We start from the raw sequence: 13,355 nt of genomic DNA on the forward strand, positions 1-13,355 counted from the left end.
GGGTTGTCCTTCTATGTGTGCCTGCCCCAAGCAAGAGGAGACTGGGAGGCATATAAGAGACACTAAGACATCCTTTCTAGACTCAAGTCTGAAGTTTCTTTCTAAAAGCATTTCGCATTCTGTGAGATTCTGTATTCATAACGATCCCTTTCGCACTGCTGCCGAAGCTGCGTTTTTAAGATAGTTCGCACACTTCTAAATCCGGGTAATAAAAGTGATTTTGTGATCACGCTCACTGCTCAATTAACATCACAACAGAGAAACTAACAAAAACCGCTCCTTGTGACGTCCCTCCTCTTTTCAAAAAGGTCACGCAAAGCATAGCACAATTCAGCACTCGCGCCCCTCTCTTCTTCTCAGGCCTTAAAGTTTCGCGTCCAAAACATCATCCCGCCCTCCCGTTCACTCTCTTTTGAGTCCCCCGGCTATGACGTCAGAGCAAAGGCGGTTGCCTCGGCGACGATGGAATTCGCACCTGACGGCTGTCGTGAAGCAGTGGGAAGCGAGTAGGGAAGAGGAGGAGTAAGAAGGTGTTGGGGGGGGAGGGGGAGCCCACAGCCAGTCCTGCTTCCCCGCACTCCCTCTCACAGCCCCGCGCGCCTGAGAGCGCGCTGGCCGCACCCGCCGCTTCGGAGCGGCACCGTTTGCTATGTAGGGACCTTTAGGTGGGGGCGCGGATCTAGAGGCCGCAGCGCGCCTCCCCCTGAGTTCGGAGGGGGGGGGGGTGTCCCGGAGGCTGTAGCTGCAGCAGCAGAACCCAGTCGGAGGCACCCACGGGGGTCCCCTCGCAGGCGGGATGTTCTCCAAAAAGCCGCACGGCGATGTGCGGAAATCTACGCAGAAGGTGCTGGACACCCGCAAGGATCCGCTCACCCGCCTCAAACACCTGCGCGTCGTTATCGGTGAGAAGGGAAAAGCGGCCCAAGGCCCAACTGGGGCGGAAGGGGAAGGAGGCTGGGCTTTCTCGGCTGCTCAATCTGGTGCTTGGGCTGAGGGATAGCTGCTCTCTGCGGGGCGAGGGAGTCTAATGTAAACATTTTCCTTTCCTCCCATCCGCCCACCTCACAAGGGTGAGGGCAGATGTGTAGCGAGATGAGCTTCTAGAGAACGAAAGAAGCAGCATCGCAACTCTTCGTTGGCATGACAACCAGGACACTGAAGGCACTGTGGGAATGAGAGGGAAGGGGTCTCTGGGGAGAGTAAAAATATATCCCCTTTTAAAATCCATATCCTTTCCATTTCAAGCTAGGATCTCGAGGCCTGTTTGCATAGCAGCACGTAGTTGTAATGCTTAAGGAGTTGTTGACTCTTGGATAAAATGGAATCAGGCTTTATAGGCATGGTTGGTCAGGAAACTCTCCTGTTAGTTGTGTGTTCAGGTCTGTGCAGGCAATCCTAATTTTGAGATGTCTTCCAGTAGCCATTAAGCAACGGGTATTTGATCCAGTGCTGTTCTCCAGCAGGCTGTGCCGCTGAGTTAGAGGAATGCACTGTCTGGCTTTCTGTGGGGTGTTTCAGGGAAAAATCTGTCTCTTGAAAGCTTCCTGCATATTCCTACATCCACCCAAGAGTGTAGGAATTTCCTGACCCCATTGGTTGTTAAGAGTTCTCTGCCTTCTTCTCTTTTGTTTTCCAGTTCGATGATGCAAAGGTGTCCTGGGATTGGTGTTTTTCATTTGTGATGCTTGTTTGAATAAGCAATGCATGTAGTGAAGTTACAGAGTGTAGGATGAGAAGGGAGTTTTTGTGTCTTCTGTTTAGATATTGTCCTACAGCATCCCCAGTAGATATTATGTTTTCTTGAAAATCTTTTTAAAAGGCAGTTTTGCACTATAGACAGCTTTGCTCATACTGTGTGGTTTAAAATGAGTTGTTTCTAAACCCAGTTCCCGGCCTAAAAGGTTGCTGCTTGCCCTGCCCTTGATAAAGAAATTGAACTGTGGTCCCCTGTTATTTTGAGAACTTAATATTTCAAAGTCTGCCAGCATGTTCTTCCCCGTTCCTTAAAGTAGATTAAAGGTCTTCTGGATCCCCATTTCCTGTATTTTTTTTATAAAGTTGCTACATATTCCTATAAGTGTGTTTTCAAGTAAATATTCACATTTTTCATTGGCTTCTGCATTTCCTAAAAGGCTGTGATTACGAATACTGAGTTAGTGGACATAATATGCCAGGGAGTTTTGTTTGACAGATAATTAGTCTGAGGGTCTTTAATTGAAATCAGTGGTAATTTTATTATTGTTTACAAGTGAACCCGGATCAAAGTGGAGAAAAACTGTCTGGCCTGAATTGTTTAGTTCTTAGATTTGATCATAAAAGCATGCCTGTTTTGACTTTAAGAGCCAAAGGACTGATAACATCTAACTGCCTTTTTCTTCAGTCTTGGTAATCACTCATACTTGATTGAAGTGCATTCTTCCACATGTTTGCATGCTGAGTTTAAATGTACTATATCTGTGGATGTCAGCTTCCATTAGATAGTACTTTATGACAAGTGTATGATAAAAGGCAAAATCCAATATATCTGAAATACTCAGTTCTTCCTTAGAGTGAAATCAGGCGCATAGGGAAAATCAAGTTGAGAGCACAAACTACCTTACATTCACAAATTTATACTTTGTTTCCTTCATACAGTTCTAAATTATATATATAAAAATATTTTAAAAGTGGGTATCTGTTGGGAAAACCATAAAAATATTTTTACGCAGTATTGTAATATTTGCATTTTTATCAGTCTGTATGAAGCAACAGATAAAAACTTAATTGGCTATAAAAGTACCTTGGAAATTATGAGATGAATCATAAGTGAATTTAAAATTCTTATGCTTCTTTAAAGAAGCGGATTATTGATCACAGTGCAGAATACTGTTTGATGATCTTTGCTTTCATTGTCAGATGCCTATATGTGCCACACAATGAGCTGCTTTTTAAGAAGGAAATTTTAAAACTGTTTTGCAAGAATGAAGAAGCAAGAAGTTGCACAAGGGTGGAGGAGAGGAGAGAATGAGAAATAGATGCTTGAAGAGTTTTCCTGGATTATATGAATAGTGTTTGCTTTTTTTTGGATTAATGAAGTATGTTCTGGAAGTGAGATTTATTTATTTATTTATTTCATTAGATTTTTCAACTGCCTTCTCCCAGCAAACCAGGCTCAGAGTGGTGTATAACGTAGGCATAAAACATTACTTAAAAACAAATTAAAAGCCAGCAGCAAGCAAGTGTTGCAGAAGATGGTGCAAAAGCCAGTAGCACTTATAGAAGTGGGGAACAGGGAAGTGCCAGGATAGAACCATCGCTTTCCTTAACCGAATGCAAGCCCCACAGGGCATGGATGTTATAAGGCAGAGAGTTCCATTAGGTTGGACTTGACCACCTAAAGTTAAGAAAGTGATGAGTTAAAACTATTTTCAGAAGAGACAGAGGGTTCTGCTTCAACAAATCTCTGGAAGGGGAGAGTTCCTTTATAGTGGAGCGACCATTTGAAATGTTTCTCTGTGCTCATAACAATGATCATTTGCAGTTAAATTAAATTTCTGGAAAGGACAAGTTTAAGATGTTTCTAGTAGATATGCTGTGTATTCCTTTTATGACTCCGTTGATATTTGCAATGTGCTATCATTTTCTTGATTCAGAATTGTTTGCTGAAAACACAGCTTTTCCAAAATGCGTATGTGAACCTGTGCTTCATTATTTGATTATAGTGGTGTTGTGTCTTGTGTGTATCAGCCAGCATAGTTTTCGAACACCGTACAGAATGCTGTTAAGTGTTGAAAGAGTGCAAGACAAATTTCTTCTGTTGAATTAATGCAAAAATCCATTGGATAAGTTGAACAAATGAGTTGGAGAGCTGTTCTGTGATTCTTGGGCTGATACTGTCTTGTACCCTATGCACTTGATTCTTTGGGTATTTCTGCCATATAAATATAAGAAAGGGCTTGGTTGTCCAGCCCTTCTCCACATCTATATCTGAGTATATTTAATAATCTTACTACCCTTCCCTTCTTCTCCCATGAATGCATGTTTAATTTTTTTTCACTAGAAGGGGAATGAGGGAGAGTATCACTGTCAGCCAGTCTCTGTGTCTAACTGCTGCTTTAGTAAATACAGAGATAGCTGCAGATTTGTGTTCTCAGTATTCGTAATATGACTACAAGATGGGGAGGAGATTCTTTTTATTTCTATATTAAACAAGACATTGTGCTGTGCCAGCATCACTCTTGCTACAGCAGAAGTAGTTTGCCACCCAGGCACTGTTCCTTGCAGTCAAATTACAATACTGGATTATTAGGGCACAGTTATGTTGAGTATTGTTGTTGTTGTCTTGATTTAGATGCAAACTGTGAAGCTATGCAGATGTGCTCTTCTACCTACCCATGTGTTTTTTTTAAATGACTAGTTTGAATGCTTTTCCAAAGATGTCTAATACATTGTTTGCCCAATTAGAAAATAATATGTGGACACATACACACACATGCACATTTTAGGAAATGTATTTAACTAAGCCGGCAGAGTGTTTCCCATTCTTCAGAATATGGTCTTAGGAGGTATTCAAAATGTTTCATAATATGAAATCTCTAAGGGGAGCTAGCAGATTACATATATGTCTAAAATTGCCCTCAGCCTGGATTAAATTTTACATCTTTCTGTTTATCAAATTCTAAACCTACTGTATTAGACTGTAATCATGGGCACATAGCCATGTACTCCAGGGAAGAGAAGCCAACCACACTAGCAACAGCTCTGGAAAAAGCATTTTTCCAATCTCATTTCATGCTCCCTTCACCTCATTATACAATGAGACCTTTCATACTTATCATATCATTTCCTCCCCTCCAGAGATCCAACAGGCCAGAAATTACAGAAAATGGGGCCAAACAGCTGAATGATCTACATACAGGAGTGCTAGTGGGAGCCTAGCCCTGTTTCATGCCTTTTAAAATCTTTTCAAGAGAAGTGTAAATAGACTTATAGAAAAGCATTTATGTTGTCTGACTTACTGCTGGATAACTATGAGTGCAGCCATATGCTCTGAACAAAGTTATTGTTGATAACAAGGCAGATTTGTGAACACCAAGGTGACTTTGTGGTTTGGTTGATTAGAAAGTTCAAGTGGGATTTAGAAATGATTTGTAGACAAGTTTGAAGTTCCCGAATGGCATGCTGGATGAGACTAGACTGTTGTGCCAAAGGAATGGCATTGCTTTCATACCAGTGTGTACTAAACTATTTCAGAAGGACACTTGAATAGAAAATTGAACGTTATTAGTAGTGACATCTGTGTAGATATAAGCTTTGACATTTACATACACTTTCAAGAACAGCAAGTATGTTCATTGCTTGCCCTAAATTGTTTAATGTTCTCTTAACAAAGGCAATGAATTGAGTAATGAACATGCAGACTTCATTTGTACTACTGACCCATCTACTTTGACTAGTACCAGCTTTGTAAGGAAGGAGTCAAGCAGAGATTTCTCTGCCCCTGAGATCTTATATTAATACTGTTATTAGTTTTACTGGAGTTAACTTGGATCATCTGCATGCAAAGCAAATACTCTGCAACTGAGCTGTATTCCATCATTATGAATGAAGCCCTTTATGAACAAAGCCATACACATTCAAAGAAACTTATACTTGTAAAAGCAAAACATCGTCCCTGGTTAATGTTGCCCATATAGTTGCAGTGTTCTGTTCTGAAGAGCCAATATGGTATAATAATTAGAGTACTGGTGTAGGACTGGGGAAACCTAACTTCAGATGCCCACATAGACAAGGAACTCATTGAGTGACCATAAGCCATTCACTGTTTCTCCACTAATCTACCTTGTCTGAAGCCATTCACTGTCTCAGCTAATCTACCTCACAGGATAAACTGGGAGAAGGGAGAATAATGTATACACTGAGTTGGAGGGAAGGATAAAAATGTAATAGACAATTTCTGAGTTTATACATTCCCCCCCAGCACTGAGAGGGAGTGCTTTTGCCATACAGATGTCTGACATATTGTTCCCACCACCCAACACACATTGGTTACAGCTGCATTACTGTGGTAAGCATGCCTCAAAATGATGTGGAACAAGGAATTGTAGTTTTGCTTTTATAATATGGATTACCATGTATACTGATGCTGCTGTATAAAAATGTATCATTGTGAGTATTCTGTCAGAACTGAAATAGGTAAGAGAATCAAGGGGAGGAGGGATTTTATGCCATAGTCAAAATAAATCCACATCACAGTACAAAATGACACAATATCAGTATGCAGCTACTCTACCATTCTGACAAAGTTAGTATCTTGACAAATGTATATGGTCATCACAAAACTGCAAAAAAGAAAAATGTGTGTACAGAGAAGACAGTTAGAAGACTCATACTTGCCCAGTATTGCTGCTCAGAAAAATTGCTGTACTCAGATCCCAAGTTCTTAGTTTATTCAAAGTTCCTATTTTTTTGTCACCAGAGGTGTTCATCATTTAAAAAAAATAGGCACAAGGTTAGAATCTGTATTGGGCTCTAGTTAAGTCTGCCATTTCATCCATTGTCTGCACGGGAACACTTGAGTTTCAGAAACAGTTATAAATATCCATGAGCACTTCTGAATGTTAGCATAAACAAAAGCTCTTGCCAAATACATTGTGTGTGGTATCACTAACAGCTCCCTAATGCCGAAGGCGGGATCTTAATTTTGATGGTTTGTCTTATCTCTTTGGATAGTTTTGTGGCGGTATCTTTATGCATTGGAGGCTATGCATCTTCTATCTCTTGGTGTATAGATGGAGAATACTTGCTTTTCCAAGAATGCAGTACCAGACTTTTGGCTACAAATACAAATCACAAGATCCAACCTCTGAACTCAGTTGTAAAATTCCATACAGTTAGGACATTTACATCTGAAAATTTTAGAGCCACTTCTGCTATTAAGTTCATTGTTGACAGGACTGTGCCGTATCATATGCAACTGTGAACCCAGTATCCTGTTGTACCAATCATATTATTTTTAAAAAGCATTAAAAAGGTCTGGTGTTACTACTAACTTTTGTTGTGTTAACCTTAATTTTAGGCCAAATTCATATTTTTAATATGTGCAATTGAATGTATTCCGATTCCATTTACTTGAAGTGTGTATGTAGTCTGCAAGAAATTGTCATCTAGTCCAATTAAATTATCCATTGTAAATTTTTTTCTGTCCTTCTCCCCACCCCCCCAAAGATATGCCAACATTTTTGAAATCTGGATTGAACTGTAATGTCTGCTTGCATGTGGAAATTGTTTTCTTTCTGTGATAGTGGCACAAATCATACATACTTTTTTAAAAAGATGAATTAAATTCTGTGTTACATGGCCTTTTGGTATGGAAAATAATGGGCTTCAGTTTTGGTCTATGGTGTCTGCATGTTGCCTATATCTTTACATTCCTGTGTGCAGGCTAAAGGAGAGTTTCTGTGGTGCTGGATTCAATTTGGAAAAGTTGAAGCAGCCACCTTTTACTGGCAATTGTAACTTTTTTCAGTTTTGACTTCAGTTTTGGCTTTGCACCATTGCTTTGGCTCCTTGTCTTGTTCGCCAGCTAATTGTAATTTTTTTTAAAATTCAGGAGAGACGTTTCATATTGCCAAGGCATTCTCTGTTAGTGTAGGTTACATGTTAAGAGAATAGTAATGGATTTGCAAGTTTAATGTGTTCCAAAATCAGAACCAATTTCTAATAGAGTTGCCAGGTCCCCTTACTGGTCTGGTGGGGGATTTTTTGGGGGTGAGGGCATTCCAGGGTAGTCAGAGATATAGTGTGACATTTCCAGTGCAATGACATCACCTGGAAATGACATCATTGTGTCAGGGATGCTCTAGTTTTGGGGCAAACTCTATGGTTAAATTGGTTTTAAACCATGGAGTTTGCCCAAAAACCAAAGTGTTCCCCTGCAATCACATCACTTATGGTTGATGTCATCATATGGTAATGTCCCTGTTTAGGGGAGGGGTTTTCTCTGCTAGCCAGCTGTTCTGCGGTGGAGAGGAGCCCCCAAAACCAGGAGATCCCTCACTGGGACCTGGGAGCTGGCAACCCTAATTTTGAAGTTTCATTTGAAATTAGCATATAATTGTAAAATGCTCCTAATAAATATTTTCTCAGCATAGCTTGTACTGTTTTGTCTTAGAATTCTGCTGCTAACCAGAAGCCTAATAGTTCAGCACTACTGTTCCCCCCACCCCTTGTCTGTTATAGAGCAGGTTGCAAGCAGTAGGCCTTTCAGTATGGTAGTAAATCCTGCCCTCGCATCCAGTTCTAGAGGCACACTTCATGTATTTTTTTCCTTTAAAAAGTTACCTTTTTAGTTTAAAAAAGCTGTTTTTATTTTGATGATGTTGATATTGCATTTATATCCTTTCCTCCACTTCTAATCTCTGAGCGGCTCACAATCTCCTTTATCTTCCTCCCCTACAACCGCCCTGAGCCTGCCGTGGTGGGGGAGGGCGGGATATAAATGAAATAAATAATAATAATAATAAATACAACAGACACACTGTGAGGAGAGTGGGGCTGAGAGAGCTCTCACAGAAGCTGCACTTTCAAGGACAACTCTGCGAGAGACATGGCTGACCAAAGGCCATTCCAGCAGCTACAATTGGAGGAGTGGGGAATCAAACCCAGTTCTCCCAGATAAGAGTCCATGCACTTAACCACTACACCAAGCTGGCTCTTTTGTAAACTAAGTCTTTCCATACTTAGTACAGTTCAGGTTGTTAGCTGTATTGTGATTATTTTTACCATTTTGCTAGTGTTATTTTAAACAATCATTGTTGATAAATACTATATTGGCAGCTCGGCGTGTTTTTTAAAATAGTCTTTACTGATTTTTTAAACTTATTTAAGCAGAATCTGGTAAATATAACCCATTAAGTGAGTATTATCTAATTGTAATAGTATTCAGTTTATTTTGTTGGCTTTAGGCCAAATATGCTTTCCCAGAAACCCATTTTGTAATTGGAATATCTTTGACAGCGATATAGATCACAGCTCTACTAGATAAATCCATTGCATTGCAAGGGTAAACAAACAGACCAGATTTAACACAAAGCAGGAGTCAAGGTGCACCTTTAGGACCAACACAGTTGTATTCAGAATGCAAGCTTTCATGTGCACACAGAAGCTTACATTCTGAATAAAACTTTGTTGGTCTTAAAGGTATTACTTGACTCCTACTTTGTTCTATTGCTTCCGACCAACACGGCTGCCCACTTGGATCTATAGACCAGATTTAAGAGATTTCTCTGAGAGTTGGATGATACTCTTTTATATAGGCATTTATGAAATACTTGGATAGTAAAGTTATTTACGTATATATTTATTGTACCAATAAAAACTTACTGCTTCAGTGTCTGTCTTGTTCATGCTAATGAAGAGTTGTTTGGCTTATGTGGAAAACATACAAAGTTGTGAGGGTATGAGAGACAGAACATAATTTAAGGATTATGGTCATAGTTAGACAATAATATAGGCTGGTTACTCAAGGAGATTTATACTTCATGAAAAAGTCATTTAAGTATGTTAAGATGTTGTAAAGTGGTGTTCTTTAAAGTTAGCATTATTAATGCTGAACCATAAATCCCCCAGTCTGCCTCTATACACTTAGAAGTATAAATAGCATCTCACTTCTAAAATAGAAATAATATAATATAATGACTGTAGTCTGTTTTGCCATTCAGTGGTATTAAATACCGAAATGATCTTTTGTTTCTCCCCCCCAGAAAACGCAGAGTCTGTAGACCTTAAGCAGCTTTTTGACCTACACTTTTCACACATATATTATGTGTTCTTTGAAAATTTTGTGACTATTGAAATAAGTCTCAAGCAGAAAGGTGAGAATCAAAACAAAATGTATGATTTGCAGTTTTAGTTCTTGTGCATAATGTTTATTAAAATTATTACCTTATGCTTTGATTCTTTCTTCATTGTCCTGATTTTGAAAACATGTCTCTGATATATATATAATGTTTATTAGATTGCTAAAAAAATATAACTTTTAAACCTATAAATACTGATCTGATTGGTCCCATTAGTTCTGGTATTGCTCTTTTACTGTAGTAAAATGTAACCCTCTGGTGCAGTACAAGGGACTGCACACTAGAGATGGATTTTCTGAACACTTCTCAGAAACTCTTTCTTGTACTTGGCAAAACGTCTTTTTAAAAATATTATTCAACTTTTGAGAAAATGTAATGTAAAGCAATGCTGTATCATTTCACGTGGGGTCCAGTTTTTATTTTTCAGTGGTTTGGTCTGACATTTTTAACAATCTGCATATACACCTTAATACTTCAAAGCATAATATTAATGTCTGACAGAGAGCTGGTAGTTTGCAGAAGTGTATTAAATGGTGAGAGGCAACCAGTTCCTAATGGGAGTTTGTGGACAGCATCTTTGTGCCTTTCCTCTGCAATGTCTCTGCAAAAGCTACTCCTAAGGGTAGAGGAGCAACATGAGATGTTATGTGAGAGCTGTAGTGGAAAGAAGGAATTGACAGATATACTTCCTTCTTTTGCATGAGCTCTTGATATATTGGTCCAAGAGCAAGGAAGGGCAGCTATGCCTATTTTTCAACTTCATCGTATCCCACAAGCCCCAGGAATACCTTTTCAGAGGTAGAAGGGCTGCAGTGTGAAGAGTATGGCAGCAAAGAACATTTCTGGTAACTTATCTATGGTTATTTTGAATGTAGTTGGACTCTAACCTTGTTATTGTTGAAAAATATTCTCTTTTTAAATTGTAGGACACAAGTCACAGAGGGAAGAACTAGACGCTATACTTTTTATTTTTGAGGTAAGATTTTTCTAAATGTAGAACAGTCTATTCAGATTTGGTGTGTGTGTTTTCTGATAGGCTTATGTACATTCTCGTAGGTCAAGTAGTTTTAAAAAGTCAAAGATTAATGCCCAGTGAGTCAATAATTTTGTCACTGTATTTCAGTTTGAGAAGTACTGTTGTTTTTTAAATTCCAGGAACCAAACTGTATAAGATAAGATAGAGCACTGTTTCCCATTTGCAGGGTCGGGACCCGGTACCGGGCCATGGAAGCCTCACTACCGGGTCACAAGAAAAGCCAAAGATAGTCTCACCCCCAGCAAGGCATGACTTCTGCTCTGCTCTGCTTCCTTCCTTCCACCATCTCTCTGTTGTCCAGAGAAAAGCTAGCCTTGAAGACTGACACAGGCTGCAAAGCCTGAGCTCTGTTTGGCTTCCTTCCTTCCCCTGTCTCTGTGTTATGCATAGAGGAGCTGGGCTGCCTCTCCTTCCTTTCCCCCTCTCCCAGTGTTTGAGAAAAAAGCTGGCGCCCACTGATACCTTGAAGAACACTTCATGGATCTAAAATATGAGCTTTCATGTGACTTGCAGTATGTTCTTTTGGGGAGATTTCCCGGGAGGCCTGGGCAGCAAAGAAGGTTGTGTGTGTGTTTTAGCTGGGAGGGGCTCCAGTAGCTATTTTTTTACCAAACGACCCCTGGGCAGAATTATTGCTGGCTGGGGTAATCTGATGGTGAGTAGGGCTTTTTTCCTCTTTGTCCCCTCTTCTTTCTTTTTCCGTCTGCAAGTGATGCTCTGTCTGTATTCTTGGTGCTGGGGGTGGGGGGAAGCAACAGTAGGAGGGCTTCTAGTGCCCTGGCTCCACTGGTGGACATTCTGGTGCTTTTGGGGCATTGTATGAGAGAATTTTGGACTGGATGGTTCACTGGTCTGATCCAACATGGCTTCTCTTATGTCCTTCCTTCCTTCCTTCCTTCCTTCCTTCCTTCCTTCCTTCCTTCCTTCCTTTTTTTGCTGGATGAAACTTTTCTGTTCATCATACTGTTGTTGCAGACATAGGAGCTCTGTCAATGAAAAATTGGCACCCCCAATTGTAGCCAGCTGGCCTTTCTATGAGATTTCTGTGTGAGTGAGTGAGAGGTGTGGGGAAGAAAGTGATTATTGGAGATTACTGCTATATATCTCAACACCACTGGAAGTGATGGCACCATGAACTTGGCACCATTTTACTGGTCCTGCTTTTAACAGCTGTCTGACACCAAAATTAAACTCCTCCGGTAGATATTAAAAAGGATGAAAGAAGTTCACCGGCTAAATATCTGCACAACAGGTTGCTTTTAAAGGCATGGGAAACACAGCCAGTAAAAAGCTGCAAGCCCCTCATAAATATCCTTTTGGGGATAACTGCAGAAAAGCTTGTATGAACTTTATATAACTTGAAATTAATTCATTAATTGCAGTACAATGCTTTGCTACCTCTCACAGCAATTTCCCAGTGTTTCAGTCAAGGGAAAGTTTGAAAAATAGCTGTCAAAAGATTTTCTTGAAACCAAGCAAGCTTGGTTGTAGCTTGAGTCAGGGTTCCAGTAGTAGCAGCTGAAGGAAGGGCCTACTAAATGTGTCAGTATATTTTTAGGTAGAGCAGCTGCCAGGGCCCAGTGTGGGTGGTACACAGCACTGGCATTCCTGATGACAATGGCAACAGCACTCCCAATTGCATACACTGGCCAGTGCTGTTGAGGAAAGGGTGTGTAGATGGTGCAGGCAATTGGGCATTAGGAGTGCTTGCAAGCTGGAGAAGAACACACAAACAGATAGGTTCATGCAAGTGTGAGGGTGGAAAGAGAGGACCCTGGGAAGAAGAAGAAGATGATTATATTGGATTTATATCCTGCCCTCCACTCCGAAGAGTCTCAGAGCGGCTCACAATCTCCTTTACCCCCACAACAGGCACCCTGTGAGGTGGGTGGGGCTGGAGAGGGCTCTCACAGCTGCTGCCTTTCAAGGATAACCTCTGCCTGAGCTATAGCTGACCCAAGGCCATGCTAGCAGGTGCAAGTGGAGGAGTGGGGAATCATACCTGGTTCTCCCAGATAAGAGTCTGCGCATTTAACCACTATACCAAACTGGCTCGGTATGAAAAAGTTTCCCACCCACTTACCACTCTCATTTTGGCTCAGCATGAGTTTCAGAGAGATTTTTCTGAAAACGAAGTTACTTCAGAAGAAGAGGCAGGTTTAGAGGAGTGCCCTGGAAGTGACCTCACAGGAAAAGGTGGCGTTTTGGTTTTGGTGGAGTTTTGGTTCAGTGTGCCCTGGAAGTGACATCACTTGGCCCTTGACCTGGAAGTGACACCACAGGAAATGACATAATTCCTGGCTCCACCCCCCAAAGTCTCCTGGCTCCACCCCTGAATTTTAGTGGGCCACGAAGGAGAAGTGTAAAAATAAGCGGGTCACAGGAAATAAAAGTTTGGGAAACCCTGAGATAGAGGATTGCAGAATTTTTGTTTATGGCTCATAGAGAGAGCTGTTTTAGGTGTGCGAGATAGATACTTT

The 13,355-nt window shown here is 40.7% G+C and overlaps 1 protein-coding gene across 16 annotated transcripts in view; it reads left to right on the forward strand.

Moving 5' to 3' along the window:
* Positions 1-525: 525 nt before the first annotated feature.
* Positions 526-13,355, forward strand: part of RALGAPA1 (Ral GTPase activating protein catalytic subunit alpha 1) — a 177,027-nt gene continuing 164,197 nt past the window's right edge. For 6 of the 16 annotated variants that reach the window (XM_060262574.1, XM_060262575.1, XM_060262577.1 and 3 more), the window contains exons 1-3: positions 527-902; positions 9,744-9,854; positions 10,766-10,815. In XM_060262574.1, coding sequence (XP_060118557.1) covers positions 797-902; positions 9,744-9,854; positions 10,766-10,815 — 267 coding nt within the window. In that variant the 5' untranslated portion in view covers positions 527-796. Of the gene's footprint in view, positions 903-9,743; positions 9,855-10,765; positions 10,816-13,355 lie in introns of all 16 variants that reach the window. The other 10 variants (XM_060262582.1, XM_060262583.1, XM_060262584.1 and 7 more) reach the window with 4 other exon arrangements.

This window comes from Heteronotia binoei, chromosome 21, assembly GCF_032191835.1.
Source record: "Heteronotia binoei isolate CCM8104 ecotype False Entrance Well chromosome 21, APGP_CSIRO_Hbin_v1, whole genome shotgun sequence".
NCBI classification, from domain to species: domain Eukaryota; kingdom Metazoa; phylum Chordata; class Lepidosauria; order Squamata; family Gekkonidae; genus Heteronotia; species Heteronotia binoei.